Genomic DNA, 20,366 nt, shown 5'->3' with positions numbered 1-20,366 from the left:
CACGTGCTAAATTTAAGAACCAGAAACTTCCGTGCTTCAGCGGGTCTTCAGCTCTATCCAAGAGGAATATTAAACAAGGGGGAAAGATACACATCCCAGAGTCAGGGGTAGAAGGCTCTAGAGTTCTCCCCTCTAACACACACACACACACACACACACACACACACACACACACACCATTTTAAACTGGAGGTTCCAGTAGGTGGAGTAGCTTGACAAGTGTCACATCAGCTGGCAGTGGCAGAAGGGCACCTTTGTCCCTAGAGGCATCCTTAGTGGTAACACCCAGGCTGCTTCTCCGTGGACCCTGATGGGTTGAGCATTTGCAGTCAGATATACCTAAACACGATGCTCACACAGCCTTGCTGCTTGGCCTCAGGTCCACCCCAGGCGGGGTTGGGGGGGTGGGGGGGCTGGCTTCAGGAAGGAAACCTGTGCAGCCAACGGGGCCTCAGCTGAAACCAGAGCGGGTGACTTAATGGAGAAGGAGATTCCTAAGAACAGAGTTCTCCTCTGGAGGCCATCCCACCCCCTTCGAGGGAAGGGGCCCAGCTGTCCTGGAAGGCTGTGGACATGCTTTTCCAATTGCAGAATACTTCTCCTTCATTTTGAATATCATTTGTTTGGTTGCCACGGCAACGTCAAGGCTCTATTTTAATGCTAACCTGCGTGGTTGCAACTTTCTATATATAAATGCTGCTTTGCACACTGAATTAGCGGATGCCACGGGGAAGCAGTGGATGTGGGGACTGTGGCAGAAAATGACCAGCTTGTCAGATTTGTATGAGGACCGACTGCAGGGCTAAGGTGAGTGAGAACCCTGACACTTCTTCAGTCACCTTTCGTGCAGTTGCCCCAGGCTAGGAGGAGCAGGTACAGGTGCTGACCAGCTAACCCTGCAGGCAGGGAAGGCTTCCTTCAACAGCCTCCTGACCTAGGAGTTGGACTCTGCTTTGGTGATTCTTTGCTTTCTCTGGTCCTTATGACTTTAAGAAGTCTGGGTTGCATGGTGACCAAGGTTCCAAAAAGCAATGGAAGCCACTAAGATGGGATAAGTACCCGAGATGGATGTGTTCCTGGTTTCTGTAGACTTACCTCAAATCTCAGATTTGGAATTTTCTTATTTGGTTTTTATTTTTATTTTTTCTCCTTATTCCATCATGTGGCCAGTCTCTGGGGAGGCTCCAACTGGTGCGCAGTAGAGTTCTGAGGAAACGACTAGAAAGGTCTTTGGGAATCAAATGGTATCATTCTCCCGTTGGAGAGAACAGGGGGGCAACATGTTCTGACAAAGGTCACATAGCAAGTGGGGCAGGAAAATGGTCCATATGAACCTTCTGAACCTACGGTGTCACATTGTGCACTTTCTGCTGTGGGGTCAGGGCACGCATCAGCCAGAGGAGCTGCAAGAGGGAAACGCAGCCACAGACGTGCCTTTCTGCACTCGAGTTGGAGAGGCATAACAAGCACACGATTGCATAATGAGATCCAGAAGACAGCCGTTGAGAAAGTTCAAGTGCGGAAAGCTTGTATTTACATGGATTCAGGCACTTTCTACGTGGGGCGATTTCTCCGGTTTTTCTGAGGCTTCACTTCCCTAGGGTCTCGCAGAAGATGCTGAACATCGTCCCACATGGCCTTGAAGTGATTGGGGTCATTCTAGGGGTGATCCCACAGAGAACAGGTTTGGGGTGCAATGGGGTGTGTGTGACACGTCTGAGGAGGCAATTCTGTTCTCCAATAGCTGGGAGAGGGTGAGCTGACATCAGAGGACACAGGCCAAGCCAGAGTTCTCCTTGATTTCATTTCTTACTATGGTGCCACACACAGTACAATTATACTGTTAAAATGTGACCTTTTGGTGCGCTCTACTATGCTATTTGGCATAAGCGAATATTTAAATAGTATATAGGTCTGAAGACATTGACCCCCTTCTTTCTACTGTTTTGTGTGAAATTTAGTCTATTTTGTTAAGGCTGCTCTTGAACTCCCAGACTTAAGTGATCTTCCTGTCTCAGCCTACTGAATATATGGGAAACTACAGGCACATGCGACTGCACCCTAAAATCTCACTCCCTCTATCTCCCACTTTCTATCCACCCCCCCCCCTTCTTTCTGACAGTGTCTCAGAACATAACCTAGTCTGGAATCCATTGGCCTCCTGTTTCTGCCTCCGACGTGCAGATCTCAAGCCTGATGTGGTCACTATCCCACCTAACTCTAAAGAAGATTCAGTAAACAGAGACTCTGTCTAGGGATCAGTGTCTCTTGAACCTTGAGTCCCAAGCCACACGTTGCATATAGTCAGTGTTTAGCATGAAAAATAAATATCCTCATGCCTGTGTGTAGCAAGAGTCAGTATATATTTTAGTCTATGAATGGAAATATGCTTTTTTAATTTTTTTTTATTTTTTGGTCACTTATCAGACTTTCAAAAGAAATAAAAGAGCTGGGCACCTGTAATCCCAGCACTCAGGAGGCAGAGGCAAGCGTATTGTCGTGAGTTCGAGGCCAGCCTGGTCTACAAAGCAAATCCAGGACAACCAATGCTACACAGAGAAACCCTGTCTCAAAAACCTAAACAAACAAACAAATCAAAGTGGGGTGGTGACCAAATGCTTCTCCAAAATGCTTGTGGATTCCCTTTCTAGCAAAACCTTGGCTCCCCAGGGGCACAAAGGGCAGGCTTGGGTGGACTCGGTGTGCTGCGCCATTTGGAGAAGCCCACACAGAATACACAGAAGCACAGGCAGGGTCCAGCTACCCACTTGGGAAGTGGCTGGTCTGGTGACAGGAATGTAGCTGCCTGTTCTCTCAGACTTGAAATCAAGAGGAAAATGGCGCCTACAGTTCCCAGGCCCCCAGGGCTGCTCCAGATAACATCCTCAGGCAAGACATCTTGTGACCCAAGCCCTTGGACACCTCTGTCACTGTTATTCTACAGGCCACAGGACACTCATTCCTGTGCCCCTGAGAACTGCAGGAGAGAATTTCACACACCTCCTGGGAGGCTACAAATCTACCGCCCCTCCCACTAGATAGACACTGCATCCCCAGGTGCTGGCTTTCTCTTTTTCCTCATGTGACTCTCTGGTCATTGTGGTCACTGTGTCATCTCTCCATGCCCTAACCCAGGCTCATATCCTTAACCTATTTTGGCGTCCTCACACTTATTTCTCTGAACATCATCTTCAGCTGATGGGTATGAAGCCAAATAGGGCAGATCTTTCAGGGTCTCATCCACCCAGGAAAATGCCTGTGCTTCCCACAGGGGAAAGGTTATGCCAGGCTGGAAAGCAGGGTTGGGGTGGGCAGGGTGGTGGCCACATATGTGCAATCCTTGGAAAGTGCCCTCAGAGAGCCCAGAAACCCACATTCAGCTGTGCCCACTAGGACCAGTGCTAGGAGGACCTGGCCAGAAAACGGGCCCAAATGGGCAGATCTGCTGCCTGGCAGCCCTTTAAAACCAAGAGTGCCTCTTCAAAGGACAGGGCGTGCAGAGAGCCAACAGAGCAAACCAGCAGGCACAGCTGGGCGAAATCAAGTGCAGAGCAGAGAGACTTGTGAATTTATTTTAATTTTGCTTTTGTTTTCCCTCCATGGTTTCATTTAAATACTTTTGAGTTGGTTACCAACATCTTAAAATCAGCACTTTTCACACACACACACACACACACACACACACACACACACACACACACACAGAGTTCCAGCTTCTCTCACACAAAAAAACTAGGAGTTGTGGTCACACCCAGCCTGCTGTCCAGTGTGGCTCTGACATGCTGCTGCCACTGCTTTCCAGTTTGCCCCAGTCCCCAACCCCCTCTGCTAAACCCCAGAGGCCGGTATGTGGCCGTTATTATTTCACTTGGGTCGGGGTGCACGTGTGTGAAAAATTCCCTGCACCTGTGTCCACAGCAAGAGTCGAAGGGTGTATTCCTGGCAGGTGTGGTGGTGCCTACCCATAATCCCAGCATTTGGGCTTGTGTTCTTGTCTGCTATTGCCCCTTGGAGAGTCAGAAGAGGGTGTCAGAGCCCCTGGAGCTTGAGTTACAAGTCTTTGTGAGCTGCCTAACGTGGGCGCTGGGAATAGAACTCAGATCCTCTGCAGGAGCAGTATTTGATCTTAGCCACTGAGCCATCTGTCCAGCCCCTTTTTGGATGAAAACGGACTGTTCAGCACTTCTGTCAGCGGATTCATTGATGTAACATTGATGGATGTCTTAGTCTGTTTTGTATCAATCTAATATGATACGCCACACTGACTTAAGTTATGTAGACTGAAAATGTATGTGCTACGTAGTTGTAGTGTTAGGGAAATCCAAAACCATGGCAGCAGCTCCTGGTTGAGGGAGCCCTAGGGCATCTTCCCATAGTAGAAGGCAGAAAGGCAACATAACCTAAGGGTGGTATGCCAGAGGGGGCCCCCCGCTTGCTCTGTTAACAAGGCCAACCTGTGGTAACTAAGCCACTCCTGATAGCCAAATTGATCTACATCCATGGAGGTCGGACCCTCACAACCTAATTAACAATGAGAGATTCCCCAACTCCTAGCACTGTTGCCCTGGGTATCAAAGTCTCCAGTGTGAAAGCTCTTTGGGTTCCAACCTGAAAAGCAAACAAGATTGGCACCTTCACCTGGCCTTTAGAGAAAGTCACTTGGCTGCCTTCATGTGGGACCAGCAGTGTGTGGCCCTAGTGACACAGCCAGGGAACTATGCCTCATTCCAAGGGACTGGGTAAGCTGGTCAAACCTACCACGGGTAACCAGGTATTCAGAGGAACTGGAAGTCTTTAGATAAAAATATGCTACCAGTCCTTTTTTGCTTTTGCTTTTGTTTTTGTTTTTGTTGTTGTTTTCAAGACAGGGTTTCTCCATATGGCTGACCTGGGACTAGCTCTGTAGACCAGGCTGTCCTTGAACTCACAGAGATCCACCTGCCTCTGACTCCCTGAGCGCTGGGATTAAAGGTGTGGTCCACCACTGCCCTGCACGCTACCTGTTCTTTAAAACTAACATCCAGGCAAGGACCAGCCATGTGTTGACTTCAAATCCCCTGCTGGTAACTCGGATGCTATTGCACAGTCATCTGGTCACTTCCAGCCACCTGTCTGGCTAAGGGCTTTGATAGCTTCAGTAGACAGTCTATGTGAGCCTTTCCCAAATGCTGCACTTGGAGAACTGACCCAAGGCCCTTGAGAAACTTGTCTCCCAGACTCCAGCCAGGCCACTGATGACCATGTCTCCTTGGCCCCTATTTTTTTCTATGTGCTTTGGAGAAATGGGGTGTGGGGTTAAGTATCTAAGAGCACTCTCATCGTGAAGCAGACTGGCACATGGGCAGTGCAGTCTCCACCTTCTAGACTCTTCTGTTTTTTCTTTCTATCTCTGTTCTTGCTCTTAATGCACAGGTCACTTGGGGGTGGGGCACGGTGAAGAGGTCCACATACCAGATAAGCTAATACAAGCACTGTGCAGGGTGTGGAAAGACGCCTGCTTATTTTGCACCCCCCCCAGGCCCTCCCCCCCCCCACACACATCCTCATGTAGTCCATGCTGGCCTCAAACTCATTATGTGAAGCAGGGATCAACTTGAACTCCTTGTTCCTTCTGCCTCTACCTCCCAAGGACTGGGGCGTTAGGCATGCAGTGTCACCGTGTATATTAACACATACGCTAGGCAGGCATCTCGTCAACTGAACTCCATCTCAGGGTCATGCATTTCTTATGCACATCTGTGCCTGACAACAAATTTGAACGGAACACTTTCTTTGTGAGCGGACGAGTGCTCGTTCCAGGTCATTTAAAGCAGAGCAGCAATGGGTGGAGAAGTTAAGCAGGGTGGGGGCACACCTCCCAGGAGACGGTCCAGAATCCAGTGTAGAGGGGAGGAGGCTCTCATGATTAGTGTGGGAGCTGCCTCTGCCTCTTGCTTTGGTCAATGAGTAGAAGCTGCCTGCTAGAGCTCCTATTCTGTCTGACCCCAGACATAACCGCTCGCAGCTACTCAGCAGTCAGCTCGATCTCCTGGGAGGCGTTTCACCCCTGGATTCTGGTAAGAGTTCTTGGTTGTGGGGAATGCATATGCTGAGATTTTGTTACTTACTTAACAATCCACGTCCCCCTGCTAGTACCTCTCTCCCCAGTTAACAAGCCTCCCTACTAGCAATCAGCAGCATCATCGCCTTCTGGGGTCAAATGGATAATGAGGGGGCTGGTTGCCTGGCTCCCTCTACAAACTAGAGTGTTTACCTTGGGAGGTAGCAGAGGCTCAGTGTGTGGACTCAGAGGCAGCCTGGGGTAAGGAGGAATCAGTGCTAGGCTTAGAGACGGAACACCGGGTTCAAACCATGCTATGAAGTGAAAATAAGAAGTAACTCCCCTAAGGTTTCTGCAGGAGTCAAGTAAGCTAGTGTATGTCAGCTTCCTGGCCCCCAGCAGATGCTTGTGCAGCACCTAAGTACAAAAGAACACACCAGATTTCATAGCAAAATGCAGGCAGTGGAACCTATTGAAGATATCCAAGTGTGGGAATTGGGGGGTGGGGGGCTTAGGCCCCTGTGTCTCCCTACTCAAAGAGATCCTGTGTCTCTCTATCCAGCCTGACTCCTTTTGTGGCAAGTGCTGTGGTATGAGTAGAGGCACGTATGGGCCACTTCAGGAAGGGTGGCAGGGGCCTTGTATAAAAGTCTGCATCTCTTGTTCAAGGTCCAGGAACGGTCTGTTGCATGCCTTGTGCTGGAAATCTCTGTGTTTTCCGGGCTGTCTTGTCTGGCTAGCGTTTTGAGTCTTGGTGGTAGGGAAACAGTCAGGCAAGGATTTGAAAAAGGGAAAAATCAAGTGCACTCAGCCAGCAGCTGTCCAGGATGTTTGGATGCCCACAGGACTCTGAATTCCAGTCTTGTCATTTCCGTGTCCTTCCTCCTGATTGTTCTGTCAGCCTTGTCAGTGTCAGGAAGGTTAGTCAGTGTTGCTCTGGGACGTTCCATACAGACTGTTAGGGAGGCCTGGCATTGGAGAGTGAGCCTCGGTTCCCCTCAGCCTATGGCAGCTCGCAAAGGTCACCCAGAGACTTAACAGGTGGTGGAAAGCATTGCAAAGCGAATTCATTTCTACCTGAGTTTCTGCCCTCTGAACTATGACCAAACTTCTGTAATAGAGAGAGACTTCCTGTGCAGTCGAGGCTGTCCCAGCCTCCCAGTGCTGGGTCTACCATGTGCTGTCATGCTGGCTTGTGTTTTCATTTGTATGTGCTGAAGACAAACAGGGCATTTCACATAGGGCTTTCCAAGATTATGCGACTAGTGGAATGTGACTGCAACCTAGTGTGTGCTTTTCCTTTTGCTAGCTAGAGACCAGAAGCTGGGTTTGGGGCAGGCAGATATCTGAGCCCAGTGAGCAGGTCTCTGCATGGCTTGTACTCCTGCCCCCATCCCAGTGTGGTCATGAACACCTTTTGCTGGAAATCCCTGTAGGTTGTTCTTTCCAGAAGCCCCTGGAATCTTCCAGGTCCTCTTGCTTGGCTAGAGCTTTGCATCTTAGGGGTAGGGGAAATAGACGGAAGAGGACTCGCAAAGGGAAAATCAAGCAGGCTCGTGCCTTCACTCTGTGTTCACAGATGTTTCCTCCCTGTCCTCTTCCTCCAAAGGGCTCTTTGGCCACAAACAAATGGGAAGTGGCCATCAGTGTCACCTTCCCCTGAGGAGTGCTAAGGTCCTAAGTAGGGTTTTGGCTGCAAATGCTGCATGGTCTGACCACAAGGTCATTTTGTAGCCTCAATGGTCATACTGGAAGGTTCACATGCATGTTCAGGGCAGCCAGAGGATGCTCCGCTCTGTATTGAGACTGGGGAGGCTTGGTGTTCGTTCTTAGTCTATGGCCCTCGGTTTTCTCATCTGTAAAATGGCAAGACTGAAATCAAATGATCGTCAAAATACCACCTCCTGCTACCATGGTCTGGTTCTGAGGTAGACTAGTTATGAGAGAGATAGAGAGAGTCAAGGCCCAGGCTTTATCCCTGAAGCGGAAAATCTGCCACACAGCACAGCTCACTGCACAGACCGAGAAACAGCTCACACTTGAGGCTTCCCCATTGTTGCCTTCCTGGGGTAGATTTATCTCTCAGTGCCTGAAGGCTAAGTGGGTGGTGCCTTCCTTTGCATGCCTGGGACAGGCTTTCCTGTTTCTGTCATATTTGAGGCGTTAGCACGGCAGGCTGGGTATGTCTGTGAGTGCAAAGTTCTGGGAAGGAGGCTCCCATTTGCACACTGTTGAAAAGTAACAACACATACATGTGTTTATTTATACTGCGACATAATGTAACTCTTAATATTATTTAAGGATGAGCTTGCATTTGTGATTCTTATGCCTGTACCTCCTGAGTGCTGGGATTATAGGCGTGTGCTACCACACATGGCTCAGGCGGTGCTGGGATACAAACTCAGCTTGCTTGCTAGGCAGGTGCTCTACCAACTGACCCACAATCCCAGTCTTTTTTTTTTTTTTTTTTTTTTTTGAGACCACAAGGCTTCTGAACTCACAGTGTAGCTGAAGATGACTCCAGATTTCTAATCCTCCTGCCTCTAACTCCTTAGTGCTGAGATCCCAATCACGTGCCTAGTTCCGAATTTTGGAGCTTGATATTGGCATTTCTCCAGCGCTCCACGGGTGTGGATTTGAGGGAGCCCCGACTCATCCTTTCCCATCTTTAGGCCATCCCTTTGATCTCAGCTGTGTTTTTCCATCCCGACTTTCTGTTCCTCTTTCAGAGGTCATGACTTCTGACGGTTTCCCGAGTTTCTTATGAGTTATTTTCTGAGTTGTGTTCTTCCTTTGAGCTCTCAGCTTGGCATTTCCTCATCCAGAGCCATCTCTCTCGCCATCCTAGCCTCCTTTCTTTTCATTCAAGGACAAGGCAAGTGGCTTGTACCTCCGCACAGAGCAAGTGGACTCCATTGACCTCTGTACCTTTTCCTGATTACAGGCAGGTTTTCTCCCTTTTTTTGTGACTGACCCATAGCTTCCTACACACACACACACACACACACACACACACACACACACACACACTCCTCTGCCCACTTCTCAATCACTCAGTGACTTTCAGAACCGATGAGCAGCAGCCTGCCCAAACCCCTCCCGTCTCCCTTTGCCTCCTGCTCCCCCAGTTTCCTATGAACTTTTAGGCTTCAGTGGTGGATAGAGAGGGAAGGGTAGGTGCCTGCTCTAGGTGTGCTCAGAGGATGACAACTAGGGCATCCGATCACTGCAAACCCTGTCCCTCAGGTTAGAGACCAGGACTGGTGCAGGGGGAACACAGAAGGCACACAGGTGGTGAAGCAGGAAGTGCTGTTTCTCTTCCACAGCTCACCCTTGGTCTGAGGGACATCTTTCTCCATCCCTCTGCTGACCTAGTGGTTCCTGAGTGGTTTCTCTGATTGTCTCTGTTCCTTCCAAGATTGGGTAAATGCTTCCTCATTTCTTTTCTTCTATTTGCTAACTCCGCAGTGAGTCGGCGGCATGCTGACAGGCATTCCCCGAGTGGCCTCAGCACCTTTACCACCGGTGGCTTCTCTTGCCATTTTCTTCGTTGTCCCTTTACTTCCCTATAGTGACTCAGAGCTGTGCATCTCCAGGAATGGGATGACACAAACAGCCGAAGACCGCTTTCTACATGTGTCAGGCTGCTTTCTGCGCAGCCTGAGTGTTTCCGAACGTGTACTGAGTTTCGAAGGGAGGACCCGCAGGGTAATTTTAGATCACATCGCAGTGACAGCTTTCGGTTGCATTTATTTTCATGTGTAATAGGAAAAATAGAAAAGCGCAAATCATATCCTTGATTTCTTAGCTGTTATTATTACTTAGACCTGGGCTAAATTTAAGTCGTCTGTAAGTTAGTTAAAAAATATTGAGTAGACTGGGGGTGTGGCTTGCTTAACAAGTACATGGCCCCAGAATCCATGCCCAACATTGCTTTTTTTTTTTTTAAATAAATGACTGTTGCCATGGCACAGGGGTGTGACAATATGTAACAACAGGCTAAACATGACTGCAGCTGGGAGACACTGAGCTAGGAAACACTTTAGAGTCATGACTGTTGGGAAGTGAGGATCTAATTCAGGTGGTCGGACTTGGTAGCAGTCTCCTTTTCCCACCGAGCCATCTCTCTGGTTATGGTGTGTTGGGGGGGTTAAAACTGAGCATTATTTCTGATATGTTCACTCAGTGTTGGTAATCTTGTATGGTGTGGATACACAGAACCTCCTACATGCTGCATACAGGAATTTAGTTGCCTGTCCCTCAACCTCTGCCCTGCAGACCCTGAGGCTGGAGCCTGCCACTCTTTGTGGCCTTGTTTGTTTGTTTGTTTGTTTGTTTTCTCTGCCCACTGGAAGCTTATCTCAGCATCTCCTCTTTGTGCCCTATCTGGGCCTTGAATCAGTTTCTAGTCCATGCTTCTCTTTCCAAGATAAGCAGGGGCCACGCCCTCTAGGTATCAGAGAGTGTATGCTCAGACAAGAAGGATAAACCACGGCCTGCTGGAATCCCTTGTTTGGTTTCTGAGACATTCTCAGAACTGGAACGCATTAAGTCCCTGTGTAGCCCCTGAGCATTGAGCCCTGGGTGAGGAGAGAGGAAAATGGCAGAGACCCACTTCTTGCCTCTAAAAGTCTCCCCTGTCTCAGGTTCAACTCCCCCATCCTTCCTTATGAACCCTGAATCCACCTACAGGATCTGGCCACTCTCTTTCCACACGCTACCAGCTCCAAATGTCAAGGGCCAGACTGACCCCTGCTACCCCCGTGGAACACTGTGGGTGTGCAGCCTCCAGGTTCTGGTAACGCACTCTGAACTTGGATCTAGAGCCGACAAACACCATGCCTCCCTCACTCCTGAACTGGTTCCCATCCTTGCTTGGACCCCTGGGTTCAGGGTGCTGGCTTCACCCAGTTGACTTTGGAGTCAGCTTCACTTCCTCCCACTGCCCTCATCCCATTGGATACCCATGTGCTTCTGTGCTTCTTACATCATGTCCCTGGCACTTGGGTTAAGCCCTTCCTTTTTATTCCCACTGTGGGGCGAGTTCTTTATCTTCTCAGAAGCCTCCCTCCATCCTCCCAGCCCACAGCGATCCCGCCCCTCCCTGGATTCTGAAAGCACTTATTGTCTCCAGGCTTAGCCCTTTTGGCATGGCTGCAGTCTGTCTTGAAAGCTGTTTCTCTCCCCCCACTCCCCACCCCCGTCTGTGACTTATCTTCCAAATTTTGAGAGCCCTGCACTACTGTAATAGTTCCTGTATCTTTTGTAGCACAGGGAAGGGATAATTAGCAACTACGACCTGGTCCATTGGTCATGTAACCCAGGGGCCACATGTGAGAGAGGGCGTGTCTAAGACCCTAGACCCTGGAGACTGCACGGTGCTGAATAATTTCTTCCTTCATGACTATGAGGCATTTAGGAAAAGTGAGTCATCCCCATAGCCAGATGTTCCTCCTTATTAATGATCATTACAACACAACACGATTCATCCTGCAGAGGGCGAAAGCCTACGGCCAAGTGGACTATTTTGGTTGCTAGTTTTCAACTCAACTGAAACAAAGAACAATACCTCGTGGACCAGCCTTATGTGGCTCTATGAAAATGATCACCGGCCTTTTGCTTTTGAATCATGAGCTCCCTGCTGTCTCTCCTCTGTGCCTGTGGCCCTGAGTGTAGACATCTACCTGATTACAGATGCCAAACAGGCAGCTCATTAGTTTGTGTCTCACCACCAACCTTTAAGAAAAGAGAACCATTAATAAAGCAAAACTCAAGTGACTTCCCAGATGAAACTCAGAATCCTGTTATAGATAATGACGTTGTACCAGAGTCTTTCAGAACCTGGGAGATTAGTTTAGGGGAATCCTGAAAAATAAAGTCTTCAGGACTCACGAATTCTGCTTAGCCCAGGTCAGAGCAGATTTCATGGTTTACAGTGACCCAGAGAGCTATCTGGCCAGGAGCTGGCAGCCATACTGCCTTTGTAGTGGCAGGCAGCCATAATTCTGTATGGACGGTGGTGCGCTGCTGCTTGTGATGTATCTGCTTCTCTGTGGAACACGGAGCCAAGATGGTACTGATGGCAGCAGCCTTAAAACGGTGGCCCCTTTGCCATTATAAGGCCAAGAAGCGTCCATGGCCACTGTGACTCCACAAAGCTAGAGGAACTAGAAAAGGTGATGTCCATCCAGGTCTAACTGTAGCTTTGCTTTTAGCGGCAGTGGGTGGGAGCCCGCTTCCAAGAGCACGGGAGCGCTGTGATTTTATGCATGCATTTGTGCCACAAAGCTAAGGCCTTGAGCTCCTCACCAACCTCTTCCCTATGCTTTCCACCAGTGGGGGCTCTGCTCCCAGATCAGGGTTTTCCTCTTAGTGGCTGGTGTGAACCATTTGACAGCCGCAGGTGTTTTTGTTCTTGTTACTGAGTGTGTTTAATTTTGTTTCATTTTTAAAATTACATTTATTGGGGTGTCTGGGAGATATATATATATATATATATATATATATATATATATATATATATACACAGGGGCATACACAGGAGCACCTTGTGGAAGTCTAAAGACAACCCTTAGAGTCTGTTCTCTCTGCTTGAGATCGTGTCTCAGAGGCTGAACTCCGGTCTTCAGAGGGGCAACATCAGCATTGTCGTCGTCACCATCATCACTGAGATGTTGTTTGTTCTGTAGCTCAGGCTGGCCTGGAAACAACCTTTCTGCCTTAGCCTCCAAGTGTTGGGATTCCAGGCATGTGCCAGTGCACTCAGAGGTCTGTGTTTCCCAGCTCTGGTGATCTCATGGGTCCTGTGGCCTCACCCCATCCTCAGCTCCGCTTACCACCCCTCGCCTCTTTATCATAAGGATCTGAACCATTGCTCTTAGCACCACCTCCCCACTACACCAGTCCTTGCTCCTGCTGGTCATAAAGTGTGCAGCACTGCACAGTTGTCCTCTTCTCTCACTCTTTCTGCTCCATCTCAAGGGCCACTGTTTTCTCCTCAAGTAAGCAGAGACACCAGTAGAATTCCCCTTGATTTATTAAGCTATTCGGTCACGTGAGAGTATATGATCCCTTCAAGGGCACCTTGCTCTAAGAACAGCGTCTAAGCAGAGTCACATAGAACTTATGCATCTTGATGAGTTTAAGTCAATCAGCACATTGTAAAATAAACATAATGTTGTTGCATACGTCAGAATGCCCCTTCCATGTTAAAGACAGAATAGTACTCCACTGTATTTATTTGTTCTTGTTGTACAACGTGTGTGTGTGTGTGTGTGTGTGTGTGTGTGTGTGTGTGTGTGTGTGTTAAGTGTCTTCTTCAGTTGTTCTCCACCTCACTTTTTGAGACATGGTCTCTTACACCTAGGGCTCTCTGACTGGTTAGACTGGCTAGCCGGCAGACTTCAGGCATCTGCCTGCCTCGTGCCTCACAGCCCCTGTGCTAAGGTTACGAGCACATGCGGCCATGCCTGGCTTTTCCTGTGAGTGCTGGGGGATCCAAACTCTTCAGAACCTTGCTTTCAGCTCTTGGGGTATTTAGCCAGAAGTAGAGTGGCTGGGTCTTATGAGTCTGTTTAAGTTTTAAAGGAAGAAGGCATGATGCTTTCTATGAAAACGCTAGCATTTTACATTCCCACTAGAAATACACAAAGGTTTTCAATTTTTCCACATCTTTACCAACACTCTTTCATTAAAAAAAAAAAAGTCAATCCTAAGGGATGCAACACTGTGGTTTTGGTTTGCACTTCGCTGATATCCATGATGTTGAGCATCTTTTTGTCTCCTTACAGACTGTTTTTATAATTTCAGGAGAGTTGACCTGTGCTCATTTTCCCTCAGTTTATTTGCATTTCACTGTCAGATGTAGATGACCTTCTTGGGCTCAGGGCAGCTGTGTGTCTCTCGTGATTTCACCCACTGGTGGGAGTCACAGCACCACAGCAGCTCTTGCTGAGTCCGCACAGCATCGTCACTGCACTGGGTGTTTGCTTTATTTCCCTCTCTTGGTCACCACACCCATTTAGAAAGATACTTGAGTGTCTCTATTTAGCATCTGAGAAAAGGCTTAACTGCCTTGCCTGAGAGCTCAGAGTAGTAGAACTGCAGCACCGAGGCCCTGGTCTAACTCCATCCCTGGGTGACCATCTGGTTTATTTAATTGTATAAGAAGAACTAGTCAGGGAATGCAGTTCATGGTGGAGTGCTTGTCTAACATGTAGAGGGTCCCGAGTTCAATTCCTAGCACAGAAAAGAAAATCAGTTGCTGAAATACCAGAGTTTGTAGCAGAAAGTTAACACAGAAATATGACGTAAGTGCTAAATCTTCAATGGCTCCAGAAGGCTTCAACTTATTTATTTGTCTGTCTGTGTATGTGCGCGCATGCACGAGCGCGCGCGCACGCGCGCGCGCGTGTGTGTGTGTGTGTGTGTGTGTGTGTGTGATGGCATGCCTGTAGAAGTCAGAGGACAAGCTCAGGTGTGAGTCCTTGCCCCTCACCCCACTTGAGATGCCATTTGAGATGTTTGTCATTCCTTATCTCAGGCTACCTGGCCCACGACCTTCCAGGAGCTTCCAGCTTTCCTGTCTGTCTTCTATCTCGCCTGGAGCCTCTGTGGCTATACTCTATAGTGTGTATCTGGTTTTCTTGATTTTTGGGGATCCAAACCTAGGCTCTGATGCTAGTTCAACAAGCGTCCTCCCCATGGAACTGTCTCTCCAGCTTCCAGAAGGCTTCTAAATGGAATATGAGGTTCACTGGGGATCCGGGTCCCTACCTAATCTGTTTAGGTGGTGGATACAGTATTGCTCTTGGGCCCGGCTCAGTCCTTATTTACAGTCGTTGGTGGTGGTGAGTGAAGATCGAAGGCCAAGGCCAGAGGTGAGTTACATACAATGGCCCTTTCTGAAAATTCTCCATTCTTTCCACATGGGCTTTTATCAGGCCTTGGGCTCACACAGCTGGAACTGGGGCCCAGGCCAGAGCCCTGACTTAAGTTTGGGAAGAAGTTGGCTAAAACTTCTCCCAGCAGGGATAAGGCAGGCCCACAAAGTCCTGCCTAAAATGCAGTAGACAAAGGTGCCCTTGTTCACGGGCCTCGGAGTGGGAGTCATCTGGTCAGTGACACAGGCTTGGCCATTGTATGCTGTGACCTAGGCCAATTTTTTTTTTTAAGCTGAGAAAGGGGGAGGAAGGAATCCTCTAGAAATTGTATCTGGAAAGGCCCACATGAGTTGTTGATTTCCCAACAGGCACTGGAGCAGATTTGGGAGGAACTGTGCAATGTAGTGGGTTCTTTGTGAAAGAATAGTGATGACAGTGGTGAGGAAAGCCACAGGAACATCCCCCAGGGTGCTCAGAGCGCTGGCCCTGGGGCAGCTGCTTGCTTTAAGCTCGCTTTCCCCAGAGGGTGCCATGAGCAACAAGACGCCCGGAGCCCGGTCCTGATCCTGAGGCTTCAGACCAGCCCACGGCTCTCTCCCATAGCAGCACCCCTTAAGGACCAGCTAGCCCCTCATGGTAAGAACGGCTCCTGTAGAAGCACACTTCAGCTGCCCTTTCTGTGGGTCGTGAAAAATACCTTCAGTGGTACAGAGAGGAAAACCCTGTGAGACTTGGGTACTACCTGGTGAGTCTGGAAGGTCTGTGGACCCTGGGCCAGGAGGCACCACTCAGGTGTCTAAGACATGAGAAGAAAGAGCGGGGTGTGGGCCAAGTGTAAATGATGGGGTTCGGGGCGGGGCTGGGGAGCTGCATGGAGAGATGGGAGAAGGAGCACTTGTAGAGGGAAGGCTCACCTGGGACAGGTAGTTGAAGGCACGTGATGGAGACCAGAGCTGCTGTGGATTTATTTATAGTTTTTACACCATTCTTTCTTTAACTCTTTCTAAATATAAAGCATGGCTTCTTCCTGCCCATCTGGCTCCTCCTCTATGCCCCAGATTTACCGGGAAGGTTCTAAGGTGCAGGATCTAGGAAGTACTGTAAAGCCCCTGCATTACAGGAAAGTCGAGGGAACCTTTGGGTGTCTTAGCACCCGTGATAACCTGACGCGGTTTCAAGCTTGCCTGATGTCTCCTTTAAGTTTGGTGGTGGAAGCTTTTCTAAGGTACGGGGATAGAAAGCCTTGCTCTGCTGACCTCTGAGCCTGGATGTTAAAAGTCACCTTTCCTATGATCTGTCCCCCTAGCCTAGAATGCTGTGTGACCCCTGCTGCCAAGGGAGTCACATAGCTGTGAGGTCCAGAGCAGGTGGCAAGCCTCATCATCCTCCGCATGGAGTTTTCCTCCACCTCGCTGGGCCACTAAGCACTCCTGATTTTGGTGTTCTTTCCCAGAAGCCTGAACTGGGACCAGGAGAAGGTGGTAGCCCTGGCTACCCAAGAGTGTCCTCGAACTGAGATCCCTGACTTCCCCAAGACTATGTATAAGAGGCTTTGTAATGATGATCAGGTGTCTGAATGATCTGGGGGGGGGGTGTGGCAGGGGGAGGGGAGCTTTGACCCACAGATTCAATGCTGGGGCAAGACCGAGACTCTGCATTCCTAGCTACCTTTGCGCTGTCAGTACAGAGGGCCACCCTTGGAGAATCATTGCTGGAAGGATCACAGGCTAGACTATCATGTTATAACCAAGGGAGGGATGGCCAGGATCAGACTGTAGGATGCTAGGGAGATGCTGCTGGGCCTGGTTGAGAGCTGAGAGGGAAGAGGTTAACAGAGAGAATGGGCACCAATGGGTATGCTGAGAGCTAGGAAGAGCTGAAGGCAAGCTTGTGGCAGTGTGGGACATGAAGGACACCGGACCACTGCTGGAGTGTACCTAAGCTGAAATGGACCGTGGGTCTGGGGTGTAAAGTGAAGGGTAAACTGCATGTGCTCGTTTCTTAGATGACAGGCAGGATAGTTCTTCTGGAGCCCCTACTGGGCATGTAGAGATGAACTCTGACCTCTGGGTGTCACCCTGATGGGTCCTTGAGAGAAGCTTTCACAGAGAAAGGGTAGTCATGGGCCTTTTAGGACAGCAGTCAGTGTGGTGACATGCGATCCTAAGAGGCTGGGCATGGGCAGCGTTTAAGAAGAGGTCCATGCTTCCGAGTCACATGTCTGTACAGGAATTACAGGAATATGACTCCCCCGCCCCTCTACACAAATGGCACATCCTTAAAACAGATATCCTAGCATTTAGAATCATTGAGCACTAGATGATATCTGTTCAAAATAAACCCTCGCAGACCATCTGGTCCAACTTCCACATTTTGAGAGATGAAGAAATCAAGGCCTCCCAACGGAGATGAAGCAGGTTGCTTAAGATCTCAAAGCGAGGCTGCTACTGCTTCTAACCTGGCCCCCGGCATGCAGTGCATGTTCTGTGTGCCTCTTGCAGTGTTAAGACTTGGTGGTGTATCCAGAACCTCCATGGTAAGGTCTTGGCAGCTACTGTCTGTCTGGTTCTTATTCGTCTCTAGCGGTGGACCCAAAAGCACAACCAAGTAGGGTTGGGAGGATCTCACCTGTTACTGACTCTGGAAACTGCCCTTTCATTTTCGTCTCCCTGCAAGTTAGTGTTTCAGAACCCATTAGGGGTGTCGGGCGTCTCTGAACAGAACGGCTGTGAGCGCGAGCAGTTGGCGCTGCGGAGTAACTAGAACACGTCTCCATGGTGAGACTGGCAACTTCCGCTTTCTTTCGGTGCCTGTGGGCTGCTGCAGCCCACAAGCAGTGACCACAAAGTCAGGCCAGCTGGATGGCGGCCACAGCTGGCAGGCAGCATGCCCGCCTTTACTCCCTAATGAGGCACAGTTGGCCTATCGTTAAAACGGCACCAGCTCCCCCAAAGAAGCCTCCTTGTGTCCCCAGAGCATCTGCAGGGACAGGGCAGTCCCTCACCCTTGCAGCTCCTTTCCGGTGGGCAGCTGCTTTGCATGTAGCACTGAGCCTGTGACCAGTAGAGATGGCAGCCTTCCACTCCCTTCCTTACTTCTGAACAACTTCTTGGATTATGGTTATTATTAATGCGTTTTAAAGGGGTTTTATTCTTATTTACTTTTATATTTTTATTATGTGTGTATGTGTTGGGGTGGGTGGGTGGCGGTTGTGTAGACATGAGTGCAAAGTGATTCAGTGTTGGATGTTGGATCCCCAGGAGCTTGAGTTCCGGGTGGTTGCGTGCTGCCCAGTGTGAGTGCTGGGAACTGAATTTGGGTGCTCTGCAAGAGCAGTATGTGTTGTTAGCCACTGGGGCATCTCTCTAGCCTCCTGTGTAACACGTTAACTTTTAAAAATTACATTTTATTTATTTTACGTGCATGCATGCCTGTATGTGTAGGTGTGTACACACACGTGTGCCCTGGCATGGGTGGAAGACAGAGGCAACTTACAAAAAGTCCGTTCTGCTTCTCCACTGGGAGAATCTCAGGGACGGAACTCAACTTGTCAAGCTTGATCGGTGTCCTCCGTTGCCTGCTGAGCCATCGTTATAATTGACACGTAATTGTCCATATTTATGGGGTATAATGTTAACGATCATATCAGAGTGATTGGCCTATCCATCAACTCAGCTGAGTATCATTTCTTTGTGTGGGCAATGTTAAAAAGCCTCTCTGTCAGCTGTTTTGAAATATTCAGTTAATTGCTGTCAACCATAGCTGTTCTACCATGCTGTGGGCCATTAAAAGGTACCGTTCTACCCACCTGCACCCTGCGTGTTCTTAACATTGCTTCCACCGCTCTCTTCCCTACATCCTTCCTGGGCTCCACAGCCTCCTTATTTTCTACTTTGAATTCAAGTTTTTAGCTTTTGTATACACTTCTGACCTTCTTACATCCATTTTGAGTGGAAGAGAGTGCTTAGTAAATTGGATTATGGGATCTTTCTTGAGAGGCGTAACAACTTGAATAAAGTCCAGAAACAGCAGCAAAAAGGCATTTTGGAGCATTGTAAATTTAATGATAAAGGTGGGATGTCAGGGAGGGCATGGGTTTTGTATAGTACCTATCTGTTCTTCCCCTAACAGTGTTGGCAAGGCTCTCTTGTCTCCTTTTGCAAAGAGAAATTTGACCGGAAATCACAAAGGTAGATTTTACCCTACCAGGTAAACAGTCCCTAAAGTGTCCTTCAAAGTTACCCTATGGGGCTGGAGACAGAAAAATCTAGGATGTCATTGCCCTCTGGGATGTTCATCAAGGTCACTGACCTCAAGAAGAAAAGCACTGAACTCTAGGCCAGCTCTTCTTTTAACAAAACGGGACATTTTAAAGGCTGATCGTTTATAGTGATAGAGTGATAACCTCTGACACAACCAGTCTCTGTGTCAGACCCAGGGTAGCAGATGCAGTCAGTTGCATCTGGTACATCGGTCTTGTGTTTCATGTACAGTATTTGTGACATCACTTTACCATATTGGCATCTTGAGTACTGTTTTGTTTGGAGTTTCTAAACTTGTTTTGGGCAGTGGGGTGGGGGTAGTGGGGGTGGGGGGGACAGACTGAACTCTTGAAGTGCTGGGCAGGTGCCCTGCCACAGAGCCAACCAAACTGTCACTCTACACAGAGCAACACACACACACACACACACACACACACACACCAATTCTAAGTCAGATTTGGCTGAGGAAATGGACAGATGTCAGCTGTTAATATAATATAAAAAAATCTGAAACCTTTTCGTCATGAGAGGCCAAATGAATGTGAAGGTAAGGATAATAAAAATAACATTTTGTGGACACCCGTGTTCCTGGGAAGGAAGTCTCTGTGCTTTTGTTCATGTCCTTGCTGCTTTTTACAAGCTGAGGCGAACATTTAAATGCCTTTGTAGGTCCCTGATGGTAGTTCTGGGCTCTATTATGAAAGGTTTCTCCTGGGTCCTAAAACCCTCATCTTAAGGGCTATGACCATGTCATTTTATAGGTAAGGGAGCCAAGGCCACAGGAAGTACACACACTGACTCCTTATGCCTGGGGCCACCGTGATTCCTGCTAATGCTTCAGTCATCTGCAACTAGAGGTAGGCAGCCGGAGGAGGAAAATGAGAATGGTCCAGCCTCTCTGGGTGCTGCTAGGTGTAAGATAGAAGAGAATGTGCCCATCTGCACAGCCTAGGAACTGGGGAGCCGGGTAACAGCTGATGCAGAGGTTTGAGTCTGATAGCATGTGTGGACATGTTAAAGGAAGGAAGGAAGCCTGAAGAGGTGGAAGGTCATGGTGGCGCATGCCTTTAATCCCAGCACTTGGGAGGCAGAGGCAGGCGGAATGCTGTGAGTTCGAGGCCAGCCTGGTCTACAAAGAGTCCAGGACAGCCAAGGCTACACAGAGAGACCCTGTCTTGAAAA

The 20,366-nt window shown here is 48.9% G+C and overlaps 1 protein-coding gene across 14 annotated transcripts in view; it reads left to right on the top strand.

Moving 5' to 3' along the window:
• GAS7 (growth arrest specific 7) overlaps positions 1 to 20,366 on the top strand; it is a 234,323-nt gene that overhangs the window by 115,044 nt on the left and 98,913 nt on the right. The window contains exon 1 of one of the 14 annotated variants that reach the window (XM_084764364.1): positions 670 to 807. The exons of 8 other annotated variants lie outside the window; for them this stretch is intronic. In XM_084764364.1, the coding sequence (XP_084620490.1) occupies positions 784 to 807 (24 nt within the window). In that variant the 5' untranslated portion in view covers positions 670 to 783. Of the gene's footprint in view, positions 1 to 669; positions 808 to 6,031; positions 6,057 to 15,365; positions 15,559 to 20,366 lie in introns of those variants that run through there. 5 more of the 14 variants (XM_084764358.1, XM_084764361.1, XM_084764360.1 and 2 more) reach the window with 5 other exon arrangements.

The sequence above is a fragment of the Acomys minous genome, assembly GCF_964271855.1.
Source record: "Acomys minous genome assembly, chromosome: 16".
NCBI classification, from domain to species: domain Eukaryota; kingdom Metazoa; phylum Chordata; class Mammalia; order Rodentia; family Muridae; genus Acomys; species Acomys minous.
The sequence above is the reverse complement of the archived record's forward strand: the minus strand, read 5'-3'. Positions and strand labels throughout refer to the sequence as shown.